Genomic DNA, 24,772 nt, shown 5'->3' with positions numbered 1-24,772 from the left:
TGTCATTAAATTGCTAATGTTTTTAGTCAGTGGATCCATAGACTGACTAGAAGGAATCTATTTTGAGCTATGTACACATTGTGAAATGATTAAATCAAGCTAATTCATATAACCATCATCTCACATATTCATCACTATTTTGTGGTGAGAATATCCAAGATCTATTCTCTTAGCAATTTTCAAGTACACAATACATCATAATTAATTACAGTCATCATGCTATACAGTAGATCTACAGAATTTATTTTTGCTGTCTAATTGAAACTCGTGCCCTTCGACCAACATTTCCCCAACCCCCATTCCCACTCCCTGGTAACGCCCACCATTCTACCTCCTATTTCTACAAGCTTGGCTTTTTTAGATTCCACCTATAGTGGAGATCATATAATACTTGCCTTTCTGTGTCTGGCTTATTTCACTTAGCATAATGTCCTTTAGGTCTCTCCAGGGTGTAGCAAAGGACAGGATTTTCTTCTTTTTGAAGGCTGACTAGTGTTCCATTGTGTCTATATACCACATTTTCTTTGTCTATTCATCTACGGATGTACACAGGTTGATTCCATATCTTGGCTATTGTGAACAGTGATGTAATGAACATGGGAATGCAGATATCTCTCCAATATGAAGACGTCATTTCTTTTGGATATAGACCCAGGAGTGGGATTGCTGGATTATAGGATAGCTCTATTTTAATTTTTTTGAGGAACCTCCATAGTGTTTCCACAAAAGCTGTAACAATTTACATTCCCACCAACAGTGTGCAACCACAGCTTCTCCAACGCCTGTTATCTTTTGTCTTTTTTATAATAGCATTCTAATAGAGGTAAAGTGACATTGTGGTTCATCTATCTTTGAAAGAGCTGATGAGTTCATTAACTTCAACTGCTTGTACCAAAAGCTCAGACGTATGTACAAATGTAAATGAACAAAAAAGTTACCTCTTTTTCTTCTGCAGCAGAAACGGCAGCAGCCGCAGCGTATTGTAAGAGCACACGTCAGCGTCAGAAGCATGGTGCCTGCTAATCCAAGTCCAACTTTGCCCCACGTAGGCAATGAAAAACCTAAGCCTGGTAAACTTGATAATATACCTGGAATATTAATACCACCTCCGGTGCCTAAAGGAGAAAAATATATATTTTAGTGATACTTGCACTGCCTAGAATCACAGATTCTGCCTCATTACAAGTTGCATTATGTGTTCTAGTAATATTATAACCATTCAGCGTGCTATGGCTAGGCGTCATAGGTCAAGCTTCTTTCAATGTGTTTAATTATTCAATACTCTACAGTACCTTCCATCACAATATTTATTTCTGCCAGTAAACAACTTCTTAGTAACCCAGTCCAGGTGTTGGTTGTTTAATGTCTCTAATATCCCTGAAAGGTAGATAAGGCAGGGCTCGGCTGACAATCCCCTGAGGCTGGCATAGTGATGGTCACGTTTGACATCCTTTATTTAACCAAGGAAACTTTCTGAGCACTAAAATGGACAAGACTGGAATAAAGACATTTTGTTCTCCCTTCCAAGTCCCCACTCGTTGAGAATCCAGAGCCCAGAGGAAACAAGGGTATTTTGAGGGAGGGTCACTTCTAAAGGAACTTAGGTTCATGGCTTTCACCCTTGCCCCATCCAACTCCCCGACTCCTCAAATTCATTCCTCACACAGTAATTGCTTTTTCCATAGCTTTTCAGGAGGCACCTTCCTTAGTGTGTATGTTTCCCTCTTATTTTACCTAGTAGTCATGGAGGCAGCAGGAAAAAAGGGTAAAGTGAGGCAGAGCAATCAGGAAGCAAGATGGATGTAGGGAGAGAAGGACAGAGGAAAAAGCCATTTTGATTCTTTTCCACTATGTCTTAGGCAGAGCTGTTGTGGCTTCACACGATTACCCAAATTCAAATTTAAGTTAATTAAAAGTATGAGTCTTTAAATAGTCAGTGCCTCAGTTGCACTAGCCACATTTCAAGTGCTCAGTCACTACAGATGTAGAACATTTTTATCATCACAGAAAGAGACAGTATGGGAATTACACTGATGTTGCAAGAAAATTTTCATCTAGCCCTTCGCTTCTCCCTAGCACACCACGCTGACGTCAAACCACACACATTTAAGTTGATCTGTTTAATTGTGAATTGCTATTCAATGAAAGGCTGTCACTCAACCCTGTGTGCTTGGGTGGCATCTTAATGTAAATGCATGCTATTTAGGTTCTAGAGAACCCTAATATAGGATGAATGGATGGATGGATGAATGGATGGGTGGGTGGGTGGGTGGATGGATGGATGCATGGGTGGGTGGGTGGGTGGGTGGATGCATGGATGAAGGGAAAGATTAAGAGACAGTTCTCAACCCTGCATGCTTGGGTGGTATATTAATGTAAATGCATGCTATTTCATTAGATACTAGTCATTAGAAAATATTGAAACAGGAACATGGGGTTTGCCTTGAAATCAATGGCCATCCACCACTTTGGAACCAGAGACTAGCGTTCAAAAACAGCTCTTAGATGTTCCTCCTTATAATTTTCCTGGAAAATTGACTGTGCAATAGTAGTTGGCTATTCCTGTGTCAAAGTTAAATGACTCTACATGGAGAAGAGAAGTCTATGCACCAGGCAGTCAGCTGCAGCTGAACCAGGTCTAGGGATCACCTTTCTCCCCATAGTAAGATGCCCAGAGCAGAACTGTAGGACTGTAAGGAAGTCAAACTACTTTCCTAATGCTATCTATCTCCACCTCTCCCACCATCCAAGATGAGCTGGAATAGACAGAGACTTGTAAAGGGTTCTCCCAAAAATGGTGAAGACGGAAGGAACAGAATACACCCTTCCCATTCCACACCTTCCCAGAGTTGAAGCACTGACACAAGGCAGACCCTTCGCCTGCAGAGGAGCACATTTATCCCCTTGCTCCACAGACAGCAGAATCCCAAGCATCACCTGGAATATCACTGCACATGCAGATTCAAAGCCCACCTCAGGGGACACAGAGTCAGGATATCCCGAATGATACCCCCATGATTCTGAGGCAGACAGTCGGTGACCCACATTTTGGGGATCCCTTGTATGCAGCCAGAATGTAAACACTGCCCAAGCTACCCACGACATGACAGGATGCTCTCACACTCCCCCTCCCACAGATGTGATAATAAAATGATGAAGTCCAGAGTTGCATCAATGATCTTCACAGTCTTGAGTTGGAGGTTGGACCACTATGTGGGAGGTTTGTGACTGAGAAAGAACTTTAGGTTTCCTGTGGTTGGAACCAGTCAAATCTCATGACCAGCATTTCTTGCTGCATTACCTTTGGCCTCTGGCTCACTTGCCAATAATGGCTCTTTTCCCACCAGGCTGTTCAGGGGTGTGTGTGAAAGTTCTGAGAATGCTGTAAGTTACAGCGCACAGGTTCCAGTTGGCAGTGGTCATCCTAGTTCCAATTTAACGAACTCTTACGAACTGAAGTTTGCAAATATAACAAGTTTTCTTAATAAGGGAGCTGGCTGGGGTTAACCAATGAGGTCTGGCTCAAGATTTAAGAGACAGGCTTGAAATTCTCACTGACACAAGACAGTATGCTTGTGGACTTACTCACACACTCCCTATCGGTAGACTTTTCTTCCCCTACTAGACAGAAACATGAGTGTGACAAACTTCCTGAATCTGGACGTGACATTTCCTCTAATCTAGCACGGAGACGGCCTGCCTTAATCTAGCACAGAGACGGCCTGCCTTAATCTAGCACGGAGACGGCCTGCCTTGATCTAGCACGGAGACGGCCTGCCTTGATCTAGCATGGAGGCGGCCCGCCTTAATCTAGCACAGAGAGCCTGCCTTATTTTCAGGGAGTGCATGTTGAACAGAAGGGAAGGGACATTTTGCTGGGGGTGGTGACTGAGTCAAGGGAGAGACTGAGGGCCAGAGGGACTTTAAACACTCTTTTGTCCCTTAATTTAACCACAAAGTTCAGAAAGTGATGCCTGCATTCAGTTAAAAGCCCCAAACGCTGACCAAAATGGAGCTGGTATTAGGAACCATATCACTTACTCTTTCGCTTCCTATTTGTTGTGACCACACTCCAGTGGAAGGCAAATGTTCCGAGGAGTTTTATGCCTAGGTGAGACTTAAACTGAAGTCTCCCTTTAATCCAGTGGAGCCCAAAGTGTAGCGTATAAGTCAGCAAGAGGCATGATTTAGTGCTGGGGCTACACAGACAGCCCTTGCTTATTTTCATAACCATTTCAAGTTTATCATGTATAACACATATATGATATGTATATACATAAGTATACCCACATGCATGGATATTTTTGTTTAGTATGGGGCTAATTTCTTTTTTAAAAGAGTGCATTTACTGTAGATTGAAAAATAGGTGGTAGCCATATATTACTGACAAATCAAAAATCTGACAGTGGACAGAAAACAGACTCTTGGAATGATGTCATCCATAATCCAATTTTCATGCAGACAAGATGCTCAGGACAGAGGAACTAAGTAGATGGCACAGGGAGTCCAGAACAGGAAGCCACAGGGCTCCTGGCTCATATCTTTCCATCCTGCCATGTGTTGTCTCCAATGTAGAATAATCCTTCTGAGGAAAATATGGCCCAGAGGTGACATAAACATATTTGCATAAAGTCTACAGTGGGGTGCTGGTCTGGGCCTTGTAACCTCTGGAGGGTGTGGGTGTGCCTGGCTCAGGTGAATGGCGGGTGTGCTGGAGAGGACGAGCATACTAGAGCTGAATAGTGACTAACGAAGATGAGCTCCAAGGTCAACGCCGCTTGCCTTTCCCCCTACGCTCCTTCACACCACTGTCTGCTTGTTAGGGCCTCATTACTGACTTTACCATGTGCTTTAACCTCTGCTTGGAGATTGTCCTTTTCCCATCTGTGAAGACAAGGAAGATAGCATTTCCCAGATGCTCTCAAAGGAATGCATAGAGGTTTTAAAAGGTATAGAATTTCTTGAAACCAAATGTATTAATATAAAATGTCACCACCACCATGTGCCAAGTACATATGAATACCAAATGTCACCACCATCATGCGCAAAGCACATCCCTGTGCCCACTACAGGCGACACAAGAGATCTCTGAATCAATAGTGTGAATGATAACAATTACTCCCTTTCCAGTCCTGTGTGCTCTGGGGCAAGGACTGTTCTAAAACTGAGGCTCAGAGAGGGTAAGTAACTTGTCCAGAAGACACACAGCTAGTGATTGGGTGAGCCGGGACTGGATCCCAGGTTGTCTAATGTCCAAGTCTGTGTAGACAAAGCACTTGATCGGGCTGGATGGGAAGGTTGGACCTTAGAGATTTTTTTCAGTTCAGTAGCCCCCAATCCTGGCTGCCCATGAGAGTAACTTGGGAACGTTTTTTACAATTGTAATTCCCAGGATCCACAAAAACCCATGAAACAAAACCCCCAGGAGGCAGCTGAGCCTCAGTGTATTTATGAAGAAGGCTCCTCTGCTGGCCCTGACCCACAGCCGGGAGAGAGGACTTCTCTATTCTTCTCCTACCCACTTTACAGGTGAGAAAACTGAGCCCTGAAGATTGCTGACTTGCCCAAAGTTGCACCATCAGTGCCAGGGCAAAGGCCCAGGACTGTCACTTCTACTACTCTTCTCTGCGCCCAAAATTGCCATTTCTCAACACGGTAAGGTTATAACCAAGAATCACTACATTCTACAAGGTGCTCGTGTGTCCTAAAAACACTACTTCATTTTAACCATTTCACAACCTACACACAAATAACTGCACAAAGAAAAGCACCCCGACGGGCAGATGGCTCTGACAGTGCTTCTCCCAAGTCAGGGTGAGAGGGCCTCACTCTCTAGTTTTGGATACATCTGCAGTGCTCGAGGTTTGTATCACTTCTGTAGTTAAGAAAATCAATTTCTAAAAAACAGATCTGAAATGAGGGTTAGTCTTCCCAGAATGCTTTTCTCTAAAGAAACCTTTTGAACTATAAACCAGGAAGTACTTCATACAACCCTGTGACTTGCCCTGATTGGATAGGCTTCCAAAGTTGACGTCATTCTTCTTTCAATGACTTGCAGGGATCATTTCAGAAATGAAAACAAATGCTTTGCACTTTTAGGAAATGGGGGAAAAATGGATGTTTATGTGATTCCTGAAGAAGACTGAATGGGCATAGACCCATTAACGCTTGGCTCTCTAGAAACCTGGCTGTTCTCCTTATAGCCTCGTCTGGTCACCAGCTCTGCCAGCCAAGGCTGCAATGAGGTCTTCAGCTAATAAAACTTACATAAAACACATAACATGCAGCCAGCCATCAGCTGCACTGGATCTTGATGAATAATTTAGAAACAAATTACCCTTTTCCAAATGAATTCAATAAAGCTAGACTCATTGCAAGCACCCTCTGAGCCTCCCGCTCCCAGCAGCCATGCCTCCAGCTGCCGTCATTAAGGCACTAGTCCTGGTCTAAGAAGAATTCAGCAAATTAAACCTGATGAAGGGAAATTAAGTGCTCCCTTTCCCTTCCACTGCAAAAGAAAACATTTGCAGGCAAGCCAGTCTCTAAAATCTCTCTCTCTAAGGTACCATCAATCAGGCCAGAGCTCCTGTTGTATCATTACCTTGTTAGGATATATGCTTTAACCAGTCCATTTTATTCCATTTGGTGCTAATGGAATTTTAAAATATCTTCTCTTTCAAAGCCTGGACCATCCTTTACCATATTTAAGTAGACTAACGTATGATATTTAAGGTTGGCTCCCTGGAAAAATGACTGATTCCAGGTGGAGACAGGGGAGTACAAAGTGAGTCTGGAAAACCTAATGGGTCCAGGTGCTCGAAAACTAATAGGGGGATGTCAGAAGGACGCCAGCACCAGCTTGAAGGGACACCAACTGGCCACGTCTGGAGCAATCTGAGTGTCAAAATGAAAAATGACAGGAATAGATTAGAATGTATTGAACAAAATTGAGTCCCTACTAAAACTGTGAGGGGAAAAAAGGAAGAAAAAAGAAAAGGAAGAAAGGGGAGGGAAGTCTCTTGTTTAACAAAAGAAAGCCAATTAATAGATATGGAAAGAATAATGGAAGCAGGAAATCACTCTTTACAACCACCATAGAAGTAATTGATTCAGGCAATGATTCATCAATGAATGTAAAAGTTAGTAGGTGGAAAAAGAACAAAGTCGTCTCCTTTGCAAGGACATGGATGGAGCTGGAGGTCATTATCCTTAGCAAACGAACACAGGAACAGAAAACCAAATACCGCCTGTTCTCACTTCTAAGTGGGAGCTAAATGATGAGAACACATGGACACATAGAGGGGAACAACACACACGGGGGTCTATCTGAGGGTGGAGGGTGGAAGGAGGGAGAGGAGCAGAAAAAATAACTAATGGGTAGGCTTAGTACCTAGGTCATAAAATAATTTGTACAACAGTCCCCTGTGACATGAGTTTACCTGTATAACAAACCGGCGTGTGTAACCCTGAACCTAAAATAAAAGTTTTTTAAAAATTTTTGTATTAGGTGGGTAAACAGGATATTCCCACAATATCTATTGCTTACACATTAATTATAAAGGCAAAAAGGTACTTTTATGTTGGATCAATTCAGGGTATGCCACCTTCACCAAAGGGTCCAACTTACACCGATGAAAACTGTGATCCTGTGATCACATGATATTACCTATATCTTGCCAAAAATCTGTAGCCTAAATCAAAGTATGCTGAAACATTTTAGAAAAATCCAAATTGACCCAAATTGAGAGGCATCTTGCAAAAACAACCTGTACCGTTCGAAAATGTTTATCTCAGCAAAGACCCAAAAAACTAGGAGAACACCAAGTGAAGATGAAGGCAGAGAGGAAGGTGACATTTCTACAAGCTAAGGAAGGTGGAAGATGGCCAGCAACCACAGGGAACAAGGCGGGAGGTAAGGGACAGAGGCTCCCTCCCAGCCCTCAGGAGGAACCAGCCCTGCTGACACTTCCAGCCTCCAGGACTGTGAGAAAATCCATTTCTGTTGTTTAAGCCACCAAGCCTGTGGTCCTCTGTTACAGCAGCCATGGGACCTCATGTACTCTCCAAGTGGCTCTCACACGGCGGGCGGAGTTGCCAGGTGAGCAGTTTCTGGAGACAGACTGCCTGTCATTTACTCACTCTACAGGTGAGTAGAGGTTGCCCTGTCATTTACTCACGCTACAGATGTGGGCGAAATCCCAACAGCACTGTCCCTGTCACCTTGCCTTAACAATAGGAATAACAGCGACACTCACACGGCTGTCGGGCAGGTTAATTCTGTGAATACTTGAGAAGTGCTCAGAGCAGTGCCTGATAAGTGGGTAAGTGCTATAGAGTGCTGTTTATTATCGTTACCATTATTATTTGGCTGTGGCTGTGGCTTTGTTCTGAACTTTGGAAGATCTCAGGTAAGGGTGTTGTCATCGTGGGAAAAGCTTTAGTCGAGAAGAAAAGCTCTTCTCAGCTTCTAGACCCAGCTCTGCCACGTTGGCTGTGTGACCCAGATGGAAGCATAGAATTTCCCTAGGCCTCACTTCCTCTTTTGTAATATGTTAAGTTAAAGTCAGTCTCCAACATCCCGGGCCCACTCTGTCCAGGCTGACTCAAAGCACACAGGCTCTATGGGCCCCTTCAAGGAATGTGGTTAGAGTGTCTGGTACGCCAAAAAACCCACAGGAGATTCTTTAGAGGGATCTAAACTTTAAAGTTATGTCATTTAGTCAAGTTAAACTATATACATATAGACTTGGCACTTTCAAATACATTGTGGATTTGCTGGGGGAAAAAATGAAGCATTATACTTCAACTAAGATTGGAAGAAATTCAGGGAGACCTGAGGCCCTCCTGCAAGATGAGGACCTGCTTCGTACTGGCTCAGTGGGTGGAATCCAACTGAAAAAATAACTAATGGGTAGGCTTAGTACCTAGGTCATAAAATAATTTGTACAACAGTCCCCTGTGACATGAGTTTACCTGTATAACAAACCGGCGTGTGTAACCCTGAACCTAAAATAAAAGTTTTTTAAAAATTTTTGTATTAGGTGGGTAAACAGGATATTCCCACAATATCTATTGCTTTATATCTAGTGGCAGGTAAAAGCTACAGAAAAAAATGTTTAACTCAAGCATTTCTCTCCAAACTTGATGCTCTTTGATGATAAATAATTGGCAAGATTCTAAATGGCTTTCAAATGTAATAAGAGAAAAAACTTTAAGACGGAATTTTAAAAGCAGATGAGGGTATAAGATTATTAAGCTGTATGATTTATAATCCTTTGGGTATATACCCAGTAATGGGATGGCTGGGTCAAATGGTATTTCTAGTCCTAGATCCTTGAGGAATCACCACCCTGTCTTCCACAATGGTTGAACTAGTTTACAGTCCCACCTGCTATAAAGACACATGCACACGTATGCTTATTGTGGCACTGTTCACAATAGCAAAGACTTGGAACCAACCCAAATGTCCATCAGTGATAGACCAGATTAAGAAAATGTGGCACATACACACCATGGAATACTGCGCAGCCAAAAAAAAGGATGAGTTCATGTCCTTTGTAGGGACATGGATGAAGCTGGAAACCATCATTCTCAGCAAACAAACTGATCGCAAGGACAAAAAAACAAACACCACATGTTCTCACTCATAGGTGGGAATTGAACAATGAGAACACTTGGACACAGGAAGGGGAACATCACACACTGGGGCCTGTCGTGGGGTGCGGGGATGGGGGAGGGATAGCATTAGGAGATATACCTAACGTAAATGATGAGTTAATGGGTGCAGCACACCAACATGGCACATGTATACATATGTAACAAACCTGCACGTTGTGCACATGTACCCTAGAACTTAAAGCATAATAATTAAAAAAAAAAAGATTATTAAGCTGACAGAAGATGTGATTGGCCTTATCATCCCTACCCGAAATCAAGGTTGTCATATGGTTTTTCCAGGCATCGTGGATGAAGGAGTATTCTACATAATAGTGAAGCATGAAATAATCGTTCATTTCATGTAAAGCAGAAAGTCATCACTTACCTGGGGGACGCCGAACCACAGTGAGATTTACAGTTGCAGACTTGCGGGCCTTCGGGCTCTTCCAGGTAGCCACACATGTCAAAGTCCCATTGCTCTGTGGGGTCAGAGCCAGGATGCTCACTGCACTTTGAAGGTCGCTGGGCTCCGGAACAAAATAATAGCTTGAATGGCTGACCAGGAGACCGAGTTCCCAGGAAATATTCGGGAGCCGGGTCCAGTGCGAGGCTCGACAAGTAACTTTGCAAGGCTCATTCTCAGCGACTACAAGATTAACATTGGGAATGAACAACTCTCCCATAACTAAAGAAGAAAAGAGAGAAACACACTGAAGACATGACTGTGACTCTCACTTCTAAGTTTTCTTTTTCTCTCTCTTTTTTTTTTTTTAATTTTGCTTCAAATTACGTTTTGTGAGACCTATTTTCCCAAGCCCAAAGGGGCTGCGTCTCTACTGGGAAATCTTAACTCAGATTTTATCTGGGTCTTTTTTGCACACCTGCCAGGGTCTCTGAAGAAGGTGAGGTTGCTCACAAGAAAGCACAAAGTTACACAGAAAATGCTTCATAAAAGTCAGAAACCAGGGGAAATAATTATATGGGAAAGAAAAGGGAGAGTGCGTGCCATAGGAGGCTATGCAGTACCTGAAGTGAGCTACAGAATTATCTTGGGCTGTCCAGGGAGCAAAGCGAAAAAGAGAAACGAGCTTCACCTTCTTCTCACTGTGACGAGGACACAGCCCAGAGTGGGACGCAAGTCTCCCCTGGAGTTTTGGTCAATCAGATACATTTTTATTTATTTCTAGGGGCATATGGTCTTAAACATAACTTCTTAGGATATTGCCTTAACACAGGTTTCTCATTACAAATTAAATCAAAATCCAATCTAATGTTTACAGAAATAACTAACCCAAATCATGTGTCAGAATAACTTAGATAGGTTATTTTTTATTAAGAACACTCTTGCATAGGTCAGCATTCATACTGAAAACAACCCATATGAAAATAATACTTGTTTTCACAAGTGTGACTAAAACAACCTGAAGATTGGCCCCAGTAAAGACAGCGTTAGTGAAATATATATATATATATACACATATACATATAAATGTCCAAGCAAAAACATGCTGAAACTCTGGACTACACAACATAAGGGAAAGAATACTAAACTAAGAATCAAAAAATTTCTTCCCAATCTTGGTTCTGCCAGAAAATTGTCATCACTTTGGGCAAGTCACTGAATTTTTTTGGCTCTCTTTGTTGTACTTACTGAATGAGATAGTTTGACCAGATCAACACTTCTCAAACATTTTGGTTTCAGTACCTTTTACACTCTTCAAAATCACTGAGGACTCCAAAGACCTTTCATTTATGTGAGTTTTATCTACCAACATTTATCATATTTTACATTAAAGTTAAACAATTATTTTAAAGTATATATTTAGAAATAATAATAATTTATTACATGTTAATTTTGATTAACATATTTTTATGGAAAGGAATCACACTTTTCAACTAAAATAATAAGAGGAGTGACATTGTTTTATACTTATATAAATCTCTGTAATGTCTGGCTGGATTCTCATAGCTGCCTCTTCATTCAGTCTGTTGCAATATACAGCCTTGTTTGAAGGATATAAAGAAAACCTAACTTCACACAGATATGTAGTTGGAACAGTGAGGAGTATTTAATAGCTTTGCAGATAATTGTGGATATTCTTGAATACCAAAACTTACTTTTCTTTTTTTTTTTTTTTTTTTTTTTGGAGACAGATTTTCACTCTTGTTGCCCAGACTGGAGTACCATGATGCCATCTTGGCTCATTGCAACCTCCACTTCCCAGGTTCAAGCGATTCTCCTGCCTCAGCCTCCCGAGTAGCTGGGATTACAGGCATGCACCACCATGCCCAGCTAATTTTGTATTTTTAGTAGAGACGGGGTTTCTCCATATTGGTCAAGCTGGTCTCGAACTCCCGACCTCAGGTGATCCACCCTCCTCGGCCTCCCAAAGTGCTGGGATTACAGGCGTAAGCCACTGCACCCAGCACTTTTTTCTTTAAGAGATGGAATTTCACCATGCTGCCCAGGCTGATCTCAATCTCCTGGGCTCAAGTGATCTGCACGCCTGGGCCTCCCAAAATGCTGAGATTACAGACATGAGCCACCGTTCCCGGCTGAGGTTTCTTAAATGTTTTTTACACAGTGGAATCTGAAATTCTATCAAGGAACTTTCATTTTCTGTTATGTTAAAACCCATTGCACTATCTGGCACTTTGAATGGACCTTTTATTCTTGCATGAATTTATTACACTTCAGTCATCTGGAAAATGCTGTTCTGCTGAGTCATGCAGACCGTCCCAATGTACAGTGGAAAGTTCTCCTGTGCACTTGTGAGAATAAGAATGAAAAAGGCAACAATAATACGAATCTTCATAGTTCTGCTGAGTCATGCAGACCTTCCCAATGTACAGTGGAAAGCTCTCCTGTGCACTTGTGAGGAGGCTGAAAAAGGCAACAATAATAGGAATCTTCATATTATTATGAAAACAATCATGACTTCACAGACCACCCTGAAAGGACCTCAGGGTGCATCGAGGAGTCCCCAGAGTACAGTGAACTGGGTCAGCTCTGAAAGATTTTTTGCTCTGAAATGTTAGCTTCTCAATTATTCCTTCCTGAATATTCCCTTGGAATAAGAAAGGAAGTTTTGCTAATTCAAGGGCTACTGTAAATGCAACAAGGAGAGGAGAAAGCGTTTGTCCCTTAAGTCTAAAGGATTTTGTGTTTGTTTTGTGTGACAGAGATGGTTTCAGATGCCAGAACTGGGAGGAATGATATTGTCTCAGTTAATAACAGAAACTTTTGAACTCAAGTCCTTGCAGCCCTCAAAACATAAGAGGTCTAGAATTTGGTGTTCGATTGACTGGTGGATAAGGCAGCAAGTGGAGCAACTCAGCAATCTGAAGGATTTCCTTTTTCTGTGTACAATTGGGATACCACCTTCCCCCACCAGCTTTCACAAAGGTTATCCAGTAGCATGACGAACACTTTATACAAAAGTGATACTAGAATATTCCCATGGACTTCAGATGACTCAATTTGGAGTTATATCATCTCTATTTTGTTGACATATAAGGAGGGGAAAACAATTATAAAATAATTCATGGTTGTTTCCTCTTTTTTCAAGATTCTTTCTCCCTTGAGGGAGACCCTGTTGCTCAGAGAACATTTGCTCCTCTAGGAACTAAGTACCATTCAGAGCAATGACACGAGGATAAAGGGATGCAGTTCTGTCCAAGCTCTATAGGTTCCTCTCGCAATATCTTGGAGACGTCTTTGCCTCCTCTAAATGCTTGCTCTTCCATCTGTATTAAAACTAAAAACTACCATAACTACCAATATATAAAAAGTCATGTTGGGGGATTCAGACAAATTTGTAGACTTGTGACTTTGGGAAAACATGCTGCAAAACCACATGGTTTCTGAATGTGATGTGTCATAAGTATAGCAGTAATAAGCCATGCCTGTGATCCTGTTTCCCTGCTCCAGAGATGCCCTCCTTCTCTCTTGCTTTCCCATTCTGTCTACCATCTACAGACCTGGAAAGTACATCTTCAATGGCACCTTCTCCATGAAATCATCCATGAAGGCTTTATTGACTCTGTCAAGCTCCCCTCTTGATTGGAACCCGAGTTTGCCTCCCTTCCATCTCACTTGCCAGCATCTGGGTGACTGGCATCCCTATTATTTGTGCAACTTGCATTATCCACTCTTCTTGTGAGGTTTTAAAAGAAAGAAATTGTGTCTTATTCCATTCCTCTTTGAGTCACTCTTAAATACCCAATACAATAGCATCCCAATACAATTGGGAACACAATAAATAATAGCAAATGGCCATGCAGTGATTGCTATGCACCAGGTGTGGTAAAGGCTTTACATAGACCTGCTCATTTGACACCATGGCAGCCCTATGATGAGGACACTAGGACTCAAAGTCATTAAGTAGTTGTGCCCCAGGTCACAAATTGTCATAAAGCAGTAACATGGACCCAGGCAGCCAAGCCCAAAGTCTGCACTCCTGACCACTAGAACACTCTGGCTCCCATCTTAACGTGCAGGGAATTAAATCAGACAGGACTTTGGAGTCATCAAACCATCTTTAGTCATTTTTTCACCCGATCCACACAGCAAACCCTTGAGGTGGGCTGGGAAGATTCATCTCCAGGTTAAAAATGAAGAAATTGAGCCATCTCAGGGGTCTGTCTGATAGATAACTGATGAAGCCAAAACCAGAATTTATATCTTTGATTCTTTTTTCCTCTGTTCTTTCTCTTATATCACAAATTATCATAATAAGAATCTGGTCGTGCAAAATAGGCCAACAGTCCTAAATAGCCTTATAAAATCACTTATTTAGAAAATACAATTGTGCCCCTAATTAAACTACACAAAATTAAACACACACAAAAGTAAAGACATACCAATTTAGCTAAATTTCTAAAGGAAGCAAACATTTTTTAAAGCACAAATAGAAATAAGTAAACATGTCTCCACCAAAGGTTATGAAATCTGATTTAATAGCAACATAAATATGAACAAAATCTTTGGGAATTTCTCCAGACAAGTAAATACATAGAGATAAGAAATAATTTATAAGATATAATATATCCTCTTATAAGAAATGCTGCCATAGAAATCAGGAACTCTATATCTTTAAGTAGAGTATAAATACACTTGTAAAGAATGCAAAGTGACTAAATTTTGGTAAGACTATTCCAAATCTTTGTGAAGCATCCTTTTACTTTTTTACTGTGAAACATTATCTTCAGTGCCTCCAAATTACCTCTAAAATGAAAAATAAGCTATCTATTATTATAAATTTTGTTTATTCTTTCCTTTTCTCTCAATGACGATATATTTAGTGAACACACAACTTTGACTGTAGTAACTATCCTACTGTAATTGAAGGCAGGGTACAGAAATAAGTTGGGGGGATTCTGCTGGGAAGACGAAAAAGTTAAAGCATACTTCAGAGTTGATAAATGATGTAAGCAGAGAAATATGGTCATGTACATGGAAAAACTAGAGAAAGGGCAGTGATTGCCAACTGTCTCTAAATCAAAGAAAAATGACTGCGACTAGCCCCAGAAGAATTGCAGGATATATTTCCAGAAAGGCTATTAAATACTGAAATAGATTCAAAGGGGAAGTGATAAAATCTGTCTCTATTAGTCTTAACCAGAAAAAAAAGAAGGAAAGCAAAGATGGAAGGAGAGAGGGAATGAAGCAGGAAAAAGGGAAAGAAGGGAGGAAGTGAGGAAGAAGTGGGATAAATCAACAAAACAATAAACATTAGTCCATCCAGAATAATTCTAAGCCTATTGCCAACTGAAGGCTAGAGCACATAGGAGGGAAGAAAGAGATGGGGAGAAGGGAAGAGGAAGGGAGGAGGCAGGGAGAGCATGAGGGAGGAAGGAGGCGACAAACCACAAAGCATTCATCAGTTCAGAATGATTGTACGTCAACACCAACTGAAGGTAGACCACATCTGCCATCATACGCAGCATGAACTTTAGAAGGTTCTTCCTGCCCTCTGACATTTAACCCGATGGACTTCAGATGTGGCATTCAGAAGCCACCTGCATACACACCTTGGACTGTAAGGGAAGCAGATCCATGCAGGCGACTGTTCTGGAGGCTGCATCTGATGTTCCCCGAATCACTGGGCTGCACATTGTGGATGATCATCTCCGAGGTGAAGTTCCCACGCTGGTCGTACCTCTGAGAGGTGAAGCGGTCATTGGTGATGATGGGCTCCATGGGCCTGATGCTCAGCACCACCATGTCATTGAGAGCCCACATGATGAGCTTCCAGCCCTGCGAGACAGTGCAGTTGAAGCGAGCCTGGGAGCCCTTCAAGACTGTTACATTTTGGGGGCCTTCTATGACTTCATTACCGGATCCAGAACCTGGAAGGCAGCCAATTTTTCAAGTTGGTAAATGAATGGATCTCCATAAATCAACTGTGTGCTGTAACCTTTCTGTATTTATCAGTGGTAACCCCCAGGGTTACCATCCAGTGGCTCAGACTCTGTGTCTTTTGGATCCTAACACCAGCTCTCCCCGGCAGATCAGGAGCTTCCGGTGGAAGCCACGGCCATGCCCTCCTTTCCACTCTACCCCCTAACTCTACAGCTGTATTGGGTTGAGTAGTATTCCTCCAAACACATGTCCACTGGATCCTCAGAATGGAACCTTTGAAAATAGGGTCTTTGCAGATGTAATTAGGTAAGGATCTCAAGATGAAATCGACCTGGGTTTAGAATGGGCCCTAAATCCAATCACAGGTGTCCCTGCAAGAGAAATGCAGAGTGAGATTTGAGACACAGAGGCCTGCGGAGAAGAACACCATGTGAGGATGGATGCAGAGACCGGAGTGATGCATCTACAAGCCAAGGAATGCCAAGGATTGGAGCAACATCAGAAGCTAAGGAAGAGGCACGGAAGACCCTCCCTCAGAGCCTCCATAAAAAACCAACTCTGCCAACTGGCAACATCCCAGGATTGGCATTCACAGCAGTGGGGCTGGGACCCAAACTCAGACCTTCCCGCTCTGAATTTCATCCTCTTTTCTCTTCTGATGTCATTCAGAGTTTATAGCAGGAAGACACCCTGGCACACCACAGACCGTGGCTTCTCCTCATTCGTGCCCACCCTATCAATGAGACGGCAACACGTCCTACTACCTTCTAGTGTTGTGGGATCCCTGTGGGTGAACCAGGTAGCCTGCCATCATATACAGTGGGTAGCACCCAAAACTGCAGCTCCTCCCTTTCCTTCTGTCTTGTAAATTGCAAGGTAGGCCAGGCGCAGAGGCTCACACCTGTAATCCCAGCACTTTGGGAGGCCGAGGTGGGCGGATCACCTGAGGTCAAGAGTTCAAGACCAGCCTGGCCAACATGGTGAAACCCCGTCTCTACTAAAAATACAAAAATTAGCCAGGTGTGGTTGTGGGTGCCTATAAGCCCAGCTACAGGAGGCTGAGGCAGGAAATCACTTGAACCCGGGAGGCAGAGGTTGTGGTGAGCCAAGATCGTGCCACTGCACTAGAGCCTGGGCAACAGAGCAAGACTCTGTCTGAAAAAATGGCACGGCAAGTTCTAAAAGAATCTCATTATAGCCCTAAAGGTTTCTGGGGAGGAATCACACCGTTGGACACACAGTAGCACATTAGCACTTCACCTGCATACCCAGGCACATCATGGGGGCCAAACTGCCCCTGCAAGAATGACAGGTGAAAGGGAAGGAGTAAGCCGCCACCAGGAACAGTTCCCTCCAGAAGCAGGACCAGCAGGTGAGGATGCCATGGTGGAGGAGGGGCCCACTGGCTTGGGAGAGGCAGAACTGAAGAAGGTGAGAGTTCACTAAGGCTAAGCCAGCGTTTGGATAAACATGATTACTACTCTTTGTTTTGTCCCCGGACATCATTTAAAAAAAAACAGAGAGAGAGAAAGTATGACTTTAAAACACAACTCAGATTAGGTATTCTCCCTGACCTCACAGCAAGTCTCTCTGATCCAAGATCTCTTTGATCTTTGATTTTTGTTTTAAGTGTGAGAAATGGAATTTAAAAACAATTCCCCCAGGGAAGCCGCAATGCCCTTTCCATGAACTCTGAATTGCTTGTTAAGAAGAAGAGAAAATAGCCAAGTCTGCGCCCCAAGGGTCCATGCTGTAATAACCACACTCCCCCTGCACTCCCACCCTGGGTCAATGGCAGTCGAGTGGACAGAGCCTAGCAGGGTGAGTGTGGGGATGATGGATGGGTGAGCCCCAGCCTTACCCAGTGAGAAGCCCGGGCCATGCAGCGCCAACAGAACCAGCATCCCTCTGAAACCACAGTTCCTTCCAATGCCTTGTGAGAAGTGCTGAGATTATTTCACTCCAAGGCCAATCTTTATGTACCCTGGAGGCCACACGTGTCACTACGGAATCATACAATCTGTGCAGCCCACATAACCCTATTCTGCAGCTGGGAGATGAAAAGGAGGAAGGAGGGAGCTGCACCAGATGGAAATTCCTTGACTTTGATTCGACTTTCAGGTGAAACAGGAGGTATCCAACTCTAAACACCAAATTCCCCTGACTGTGTTACGTGTGTTTAGCTAGGCATTTAGCTCTAACTGTTTAAGAGCCGCAATGATCAGCATTTTTCTACACTGCAAGGTCAGGCAGTGAGATGAGGAAGGCTAGCCAAACATTTCTTCAGAATAAACACTAGAGGAAGGTTAATATCCTTGCTAGAACAAACCCTAAGTAAACCACGCTACAGCTGTGCCTCAAGACTCAGGAGCCGTATTTCTGGTCACTTTAGGTCCTGGGAGCTCATCCCTCTCTCAGCTGTGTCTTATCGGCGGTAACCTTCCCCTATACAGAATAGGAGAAAACTGTAAAGAAGACCTTGAATCCAACAATCACCTGCCTCACTTAAAACCTCCCTTTCCTCTTTCCTCTCCCTTTTGCTTTATAGAGCAGACAGTCAGATGGGGGCAGAGCACTGGGAAAGATCAATGTCTCCTCCTGCCTGGGAACCTCCCTGTGGCCACTAGCTAAGGTTGTCACTAAGGACCGAAGGCTGATCTTTTTCTTCTCTTGCCCAAATTCTTATCTAAGGGGCTGGGGAGTCCACCTTACAAACCATAAAGTCTCATCAGAGGGGTTTCATTGAACCCTATATAATGCGGCCTGCTTTCCAACCTGATTCTGGCACAGCGTCACATGACAGGTAAAGAAGTGGTCCAAAACAACTGCTTATGATTATGTACTGAGGGAATAAACATGTTGGTTGAGTTCTATATAACCCATTATACAGTAGGCAAGGTGGCAACGAGAGGGCTGGGAAGAGCATTACGCGTGCACACACAGGTTGATAATGGATATTCAGAGTGATATCTACAAATGAAAATGACTCTACCCATAAGACTTTCCAACATGAAGCATTTGAACGCTTTGGTATTCATTACAAATTTGCATTCATTACAAATTTGGGGATGGACATTCAGGAGCTCTAGAATTAGCCCACATATACTCTCCTCTCCTGAAATAGCCACCTCCAGGCCTCAACCCAGATCCTCCATGCCCTCAAAACAGCACATATTCCTCAGCATTTTTTTTTTTTTTTGAGACGGAGTCTCGCTCTGTTGCCCAGACTGGAGTGCAGTGGCACAATCTCGGCTCACTGCAAGCTCCGCCTCCCGGGTTCAAGTGATTCTCCTGCCTCAGTCTCCCAAGTAGCTGGGACTACAGGTGCGTGCCACTACACCCAGCTAATTTTTTGGATTTTTAGTAGAGACGGGGTTTCACCGTGTTAGTCAGGATGGTCTCGATCTCCTGACCTTGTGATCTGCCCACCTTGGCCTCCCAGAGTGCTGGGATTACAGGCATGAGCCACTGCAACCAGCCTGCCTCAGCTTTTTCAGGAAAAAGTGTCTCAGAAACACTAGACCCAGCGTTCATCCATTGTCCACCAAACCTTTGGAAGAGTTTTTTGTAACCATGGCTGAAATAGGCCCATACAATGCCATATGCCTAAGATGTATATTGAGGGTGGTTTGTTAACCCTACAGTCAGTCCCTAAGCTCTATACAAGCAGGGACCTTGTCTTCCTCTCCATTCTACAAACAAATGTTTAACAACCACCTCTGGAACACTTTGCTTTGCTTGCTGCAGGCCTTTAGAATATCTTCATCCCCAAACACATTTTGGCACCACATTCTGGTGCTCTTAGATTTAATGTATAAACAGACCCAAAGCCAAAATGTCACAAAACAGTTCTTAGGCAGGCAACACGCTCTGCTACTGCCCATTCTATTTTATCCATTTTATTCTTTCAAACACTGTCATGGCCAGAATTGTAAAACACAATGTCTAGCCACCTAAAATAGAGTAGATATGTTTGTAAAGTACAAAACATGCAAAATGTGTCTACACAGTTAGAAGTCAGAATGATGGGCCGGGCACGGTGGCTCAAGCCTGTAATCCCAGCACTTTGGGAGGCCGAGACGGGCGGATCACGAGGTCAGGAGATTGAGACCATCCTGGCGAACACAGTGAAACCCCGTCTCTACTAAAAAAATACAAAAAACTAGCCGGGCGAGGTGGCGGGCGCCTGTAGTCCCAGCTACTAGGGAGGCTGAGGCAGGAGAATGGCGTAAACCCGGGAGGCAGAGCTTGCAGTGAGCCGAGATCCAGCCACAGCACTCCAGCCTGGGCAACAGAGCGAGACTCTGTCTCAACAACAACAACAAAAAAAGAAGTCAGAATGATGATCACTGGGAGTGGGGTGGAGTGCCTGGAAGGGAGCTGTCCATTGAAGGTTCTTGGCCTCAACGTCGATCATACAAATATGCTCGCTTTGTGAAAAGTCACCCAGCTATACCTTTATGAAATGTGCCCCTTTCTGTACGTCTGTTATTCTTCGAATAAATGCCTTCGAGTCACTGCCATCAGGAATGCAAGAGGAGTTTACTATCTAGTTGGGAACACAAAACTAACACCCCCCTGAAGCAATGGAAACTAAACAAACCTAATGAAAACCAAAGCTGGCTGTGAAAACCCCAGTTCCTCCCAGCACCCCAGACTATACGCTGTGCCTCTCGCATAGAAAGTAGTCTGACCAGGAGACCCAGGCCTTGCACGCAGGAGTTCACTCCAGCTGACACCGTTGGAGAGCGCTGGAGTGTGTCACACACAACAGAACCCTTCCCGTCAGTAAATGGAAACTGGGATTCTCGCCCTGAAAATGGCAAGGGTTAGGAGGCTTCAGGGAGGAGGTGATTTCTGAGTCAGGTTTTCCTTGAAGGCCAGAGAGAAATTGAAGAGGTGAGAAACCAGGGAGGGGAAGGGACATTTCAGCAGGTGCAACACTTGTGGGAAGGAACCGAAGGCAGACTCCCAGGACAGTGATGGCCCCGATGAGGATGGGGGGAGATGCCATGCACCTGAAGGACCGTTCTGGGAGTCGAGTCGATGCAGGAGGAAATGGGTCACACAGAAGAGGTCGCCATGGGAAGGTCTGCAGTGGGAAGTGGCTGAGAAAGACTCTTCTGGCAGTTGTGTGTTCCAGAGGCCTCCTGTGGCCCTCGTCTTCCCCCAACACTCCAAGCGGACATTGGTGAACAGCCCACAAAGCTCAGGCGACCCCTACCTGCCAGCCCAGCCAGGACGACCAGCACGGTCAGGACAGCTTTCCCGTAGCTCTGCACCTCCATATGTTCTCCCTGGCCCTGGGAAAATAAAGCGAGCAGGTAACCGCCCATCACTGACGAGCATCTACTGTTCAGAAGTCTTCTGTGCCACCCCTCCCCCACCCCCCAGCTGGTGTGTGCCCGTGGACACGTTAGATCGGCACATCACAGTGTAGACAGTGGCAGCCTCTCTTGGGAAGTGTTAGAAAGCACAGGCGGGGTGCAGCAGCTCACACCTGTAATTCCAGCACTTGCTGAGGCAGGTGGATCATCTGAGGTCAGGAGTTCGAGACCAGCCTGGCCAATATGGTGAAACCCCATCTCTACTAAAAATACAAAAATTAGCCAGGTGTGGTGGTGTGTACCTGTAATCCCAGGTACTCAGGAGGCTGAGGCAGGAGAATCACCTGAACCCGGGAGGTGGAGGTTGCAGTGAGCAGAGATCACGTCATTGCACTCCAACCTAAGTGACAGAGCGAGACTCTTAAAAAAAAAAATGCACATTTCTGGGCCCACCTCAGACCTCCTGAATCAGAAACCCCTGGGGTGGGCCCAGAATTTTGGATTTAAAGAAGCCCTCCAGGTGATTCTGGTGCCTGGTCAAATTTGAGAATAACTGGATGAAATGGTCTTACCCCACCCGCAAGCCCACCTGCATCATGAAGGGATGCAGACGGTGTAGACTCACCTCTGAATGACTGACCAAAATGCAGAGCATGGGCTTATCACATTTGTTTCAGTCACTAATCCCTGAGAAAAAAACTCCTGCCTTCATGAGTTCACAGTCTCAAAAGGGAAGACAGGCAACCAAATGAATACATAGATGACATGGCCTATTAGAAGGTGGCAATAGGTGTGGGGAAAAACAGGACAAGGAGGGGGACCAGTTACCACTTCAAACAGGGTGGTCAGAGAAAGGCCCCTGCGAAGCTGCACCACGCACAGCGAGTGAGGTTAGACAACAGCCACCGCACTGGACACCTACAGGAAGAACTTTCCCAGCAGAGGAAACAGCAGGTGCTAAGGCCCTCAGGGGGACTGTGCCTGCTGTGCTTGACCAACTGCAGAGAAGGCTCTGCGGCAGAGCGAGGGGTGGGTGGACGGAGTGAGGTCAGAGTTCAGGGAGGTCAGGATAGACGGGGTAAGGCCTGGCCAGACCATTGACAGCACATGAGGATTCTTCCATGTATACCTTTTATTCCTTCCTTCCAACCCCCTTTGTTCGTTGATGTCCTCTTGGTCAACCTCCACCCTTGCATTTTTTTCTGTTTGCTGTTTTCTCTTCCCTAGGAGACACTTATCCAAGACACTCACCAGTACTGTTGTGTCCTCCTGGAAGATTCAGGGTTAGATCACCTATGTGCTAAACATGTCACGAACCACCTGCCAAACAACACTCCTCAGCCTCAGGAAAGGGTCTCTTTATTGCAAACATTCCTCCGCAGCACCAATGAGTGGAGTCCAGTGACCCGAACGGTTCTCATTTCAGCTTTGGCATCTACACACATTCCACAGCCCTGCGAGGCTAGTCCACCCATCCCTCCAGAATATAAGGTGCCAGGTCCCATCAGGGACTTTGAGGAGAGACTTTCTAATGTGCTGACAACACACATCCATGGCTCCAGTCTCCTTTCGTTTCGATAGGCCCTGGAAGGCAGATCCCACAGCTAACCCAGAAACAAAAAATACAAGAATTGAAACCGTGATGGGAAAACCACTGCCACACCTTGATCTGCGGACATCTCACCCAAGTTACTGAATGAAACCCAGAGCGTCAGCGTGAAGGACAGCAAAGATGCTCAGGCCTGTGACCCGCGTTTAGCATTTAAGTGCATTACTGGTATTCACAGCCTCGAGAAAGAATGTGGGGTTTCCACCCCTTCATTTCTCCGAGGTCTTTGGAAAGCAAAATTCAACATATGCATCAAACTATAACTACTCGTGTCTGTAATTTTTTGTTTGTTTGTGTTTGTTTGTTTGTTTGAGACCAAGTCTCACTCTGTTGGCCAGGCTGGAGTGCAATGGCACGATCTCGGCTGACTGCAACCTCTGCCTCCTGGGTTCAAGCAACTCTCCTGCCTCAGCTTCCCAGGTAGCTGGGAGTACAGGCACCCGCCACCACGCTGGGCTAATTTGTTTTTGTATTTTTAGTAGAGACGGAGTTTCACCATGTTGGCAAGGCTGGTCTCGAACTCCTGACCTCAGGTGATCTGCCTGTCTTGGCCTCCCAAAGTGCTGGGATTACAGGCATGAGCCACCACTCCCAGCCTGTAATTTAATATAAGGTTTAAAATACGTGTGCTGCAGCAACATTTCATTGTGGGACCCAGCCCCTTGCAATAATCTACCATAGACTCAGCAAATCCCTACAAATATGCCTCAGTAGCAAGTTGTACAACAGCTGTATACAAACCAAAATGAAATCACAGCCTTCCCAGATTGATCCAAAATCTGGAATTATGAAGTGTCAAATAAATCATTCACTGATTTTTAAGGTTCGATTAACACAACTCCACAAGTAGTCACCTGGAACGTCAGGTTCTAGCAGAGGATGAAAGAGAAATTGAGTCATCTAGTTATTAAAAATTACATATTTTACCAAAAGAAGACACAGCCAAGTGTGAATCCAGTGTTATAGAAAACAACGCAGCAATAGATTAAGGTATGTTAGGAGAGACTTCTAGTCCCTGACAAGCAGGTAGAGTCAGGCAACAGACTAAGAACAGATTGCTTAACTTACTCAACACTCCATTCTGCCAACATCCTCACATGTCATCTGCATTTCATCTCTGTATGAAAGAAGAATCTAGCAGAATCACAGGGCAGACAGTGCAAAAACACCGTCAGAGCTCCAGGAACCAAGCAGTGAGGTTGCTACAGATACAGATTTGAGAGGCGACAGCATTTGAAGGGCGTATGCAGTTGGAACACTGTCATAAAGCTGATTTCAAGTTTAACTGAAATCAGACAAGGTGCTTTAATTAAATAAAGACATATGCCAAGTATTGTTCATTAATATCCCTGTAGGGTAGTCTGAACAGGACTTGAGATTTAATTTCTCATTCATTTCATTATAGCAGACTTGAATTACCTACACTTAGTTGAAAAATCTTTTTTTCTTAAAGTCTTTAGTCTTATTAAATTGTATTAAATAGACAGGATTAGCCACCCACCAATTCCTCCCTGTCCTGACAAGAGGCAAACACACTCAGAAGATCAGCCAGGACTCACCAAGCTAGTCCTCTCAGAAAGAAAATTGGTGCATTTGAGATCTCACTTAGCCCCTTATTTTTGGATTATTGGAAACAGCTTGATAATGGAATCTTCAAAAGTGCCAGAAAATGTCCTGTTTGGGGCAACAGCAAGAAGCTCAAAAACAAACAGAATAGGGGACAAGTGCCTGCTCAAGTTTGGTGGGAAACAGCCATACAGATTCCTCAGCAGAAGCCTTATAAGCCAGAAGGGATTGAAGTCCTATCATTAGCCT

At 44.1% G+C, this 24,772-nt stretch overlaps 1 protein-coding gene across 1 annotated transcript in view; it reads right to left on the bottom strand.

Moving 5' to 3' along the window:
• The window catches only part of LOC105472932 (immunoglobulin superfamily member 5), a 60,497-nt gene that overhangs the window by 15,067 nt on the left and 20,658 nt on the right, over positions 1–24,772 (bottom strand). Inside the window, 4 exon segments of the mRNA XM_024790030.2 lie at positions 939–1,115; positions 10,043–10,342; positions 15,691–16,008; positions 21,246–21,324. Coding sequence (XP_024645798.2) covers positions 939–1,115; positions 10,043–10,342; positions 15,691–16,008; positions 21,246–21,309 — 859 coding nt within the window. The 5' untranslated portion in view covers positions 21,310–21,324.

Source organism: Macaca nemestrina, chromosome 4, assembly GCF_043159975.1.
Source record: "Macaca nemestrina isolate mMacNem1 chromosome 4, mMacNem.hap1, whole genome shotgun sequence".
Lineage (NCBI taxonomy): Eukaryota > Metazoa > Chordata > Mammalia > Primates > Cercopithecidae > Macaca > Macaca nemestrina.
This window is presented reverse-complemented; position numbering and strand designations above follow the sequence as displayed.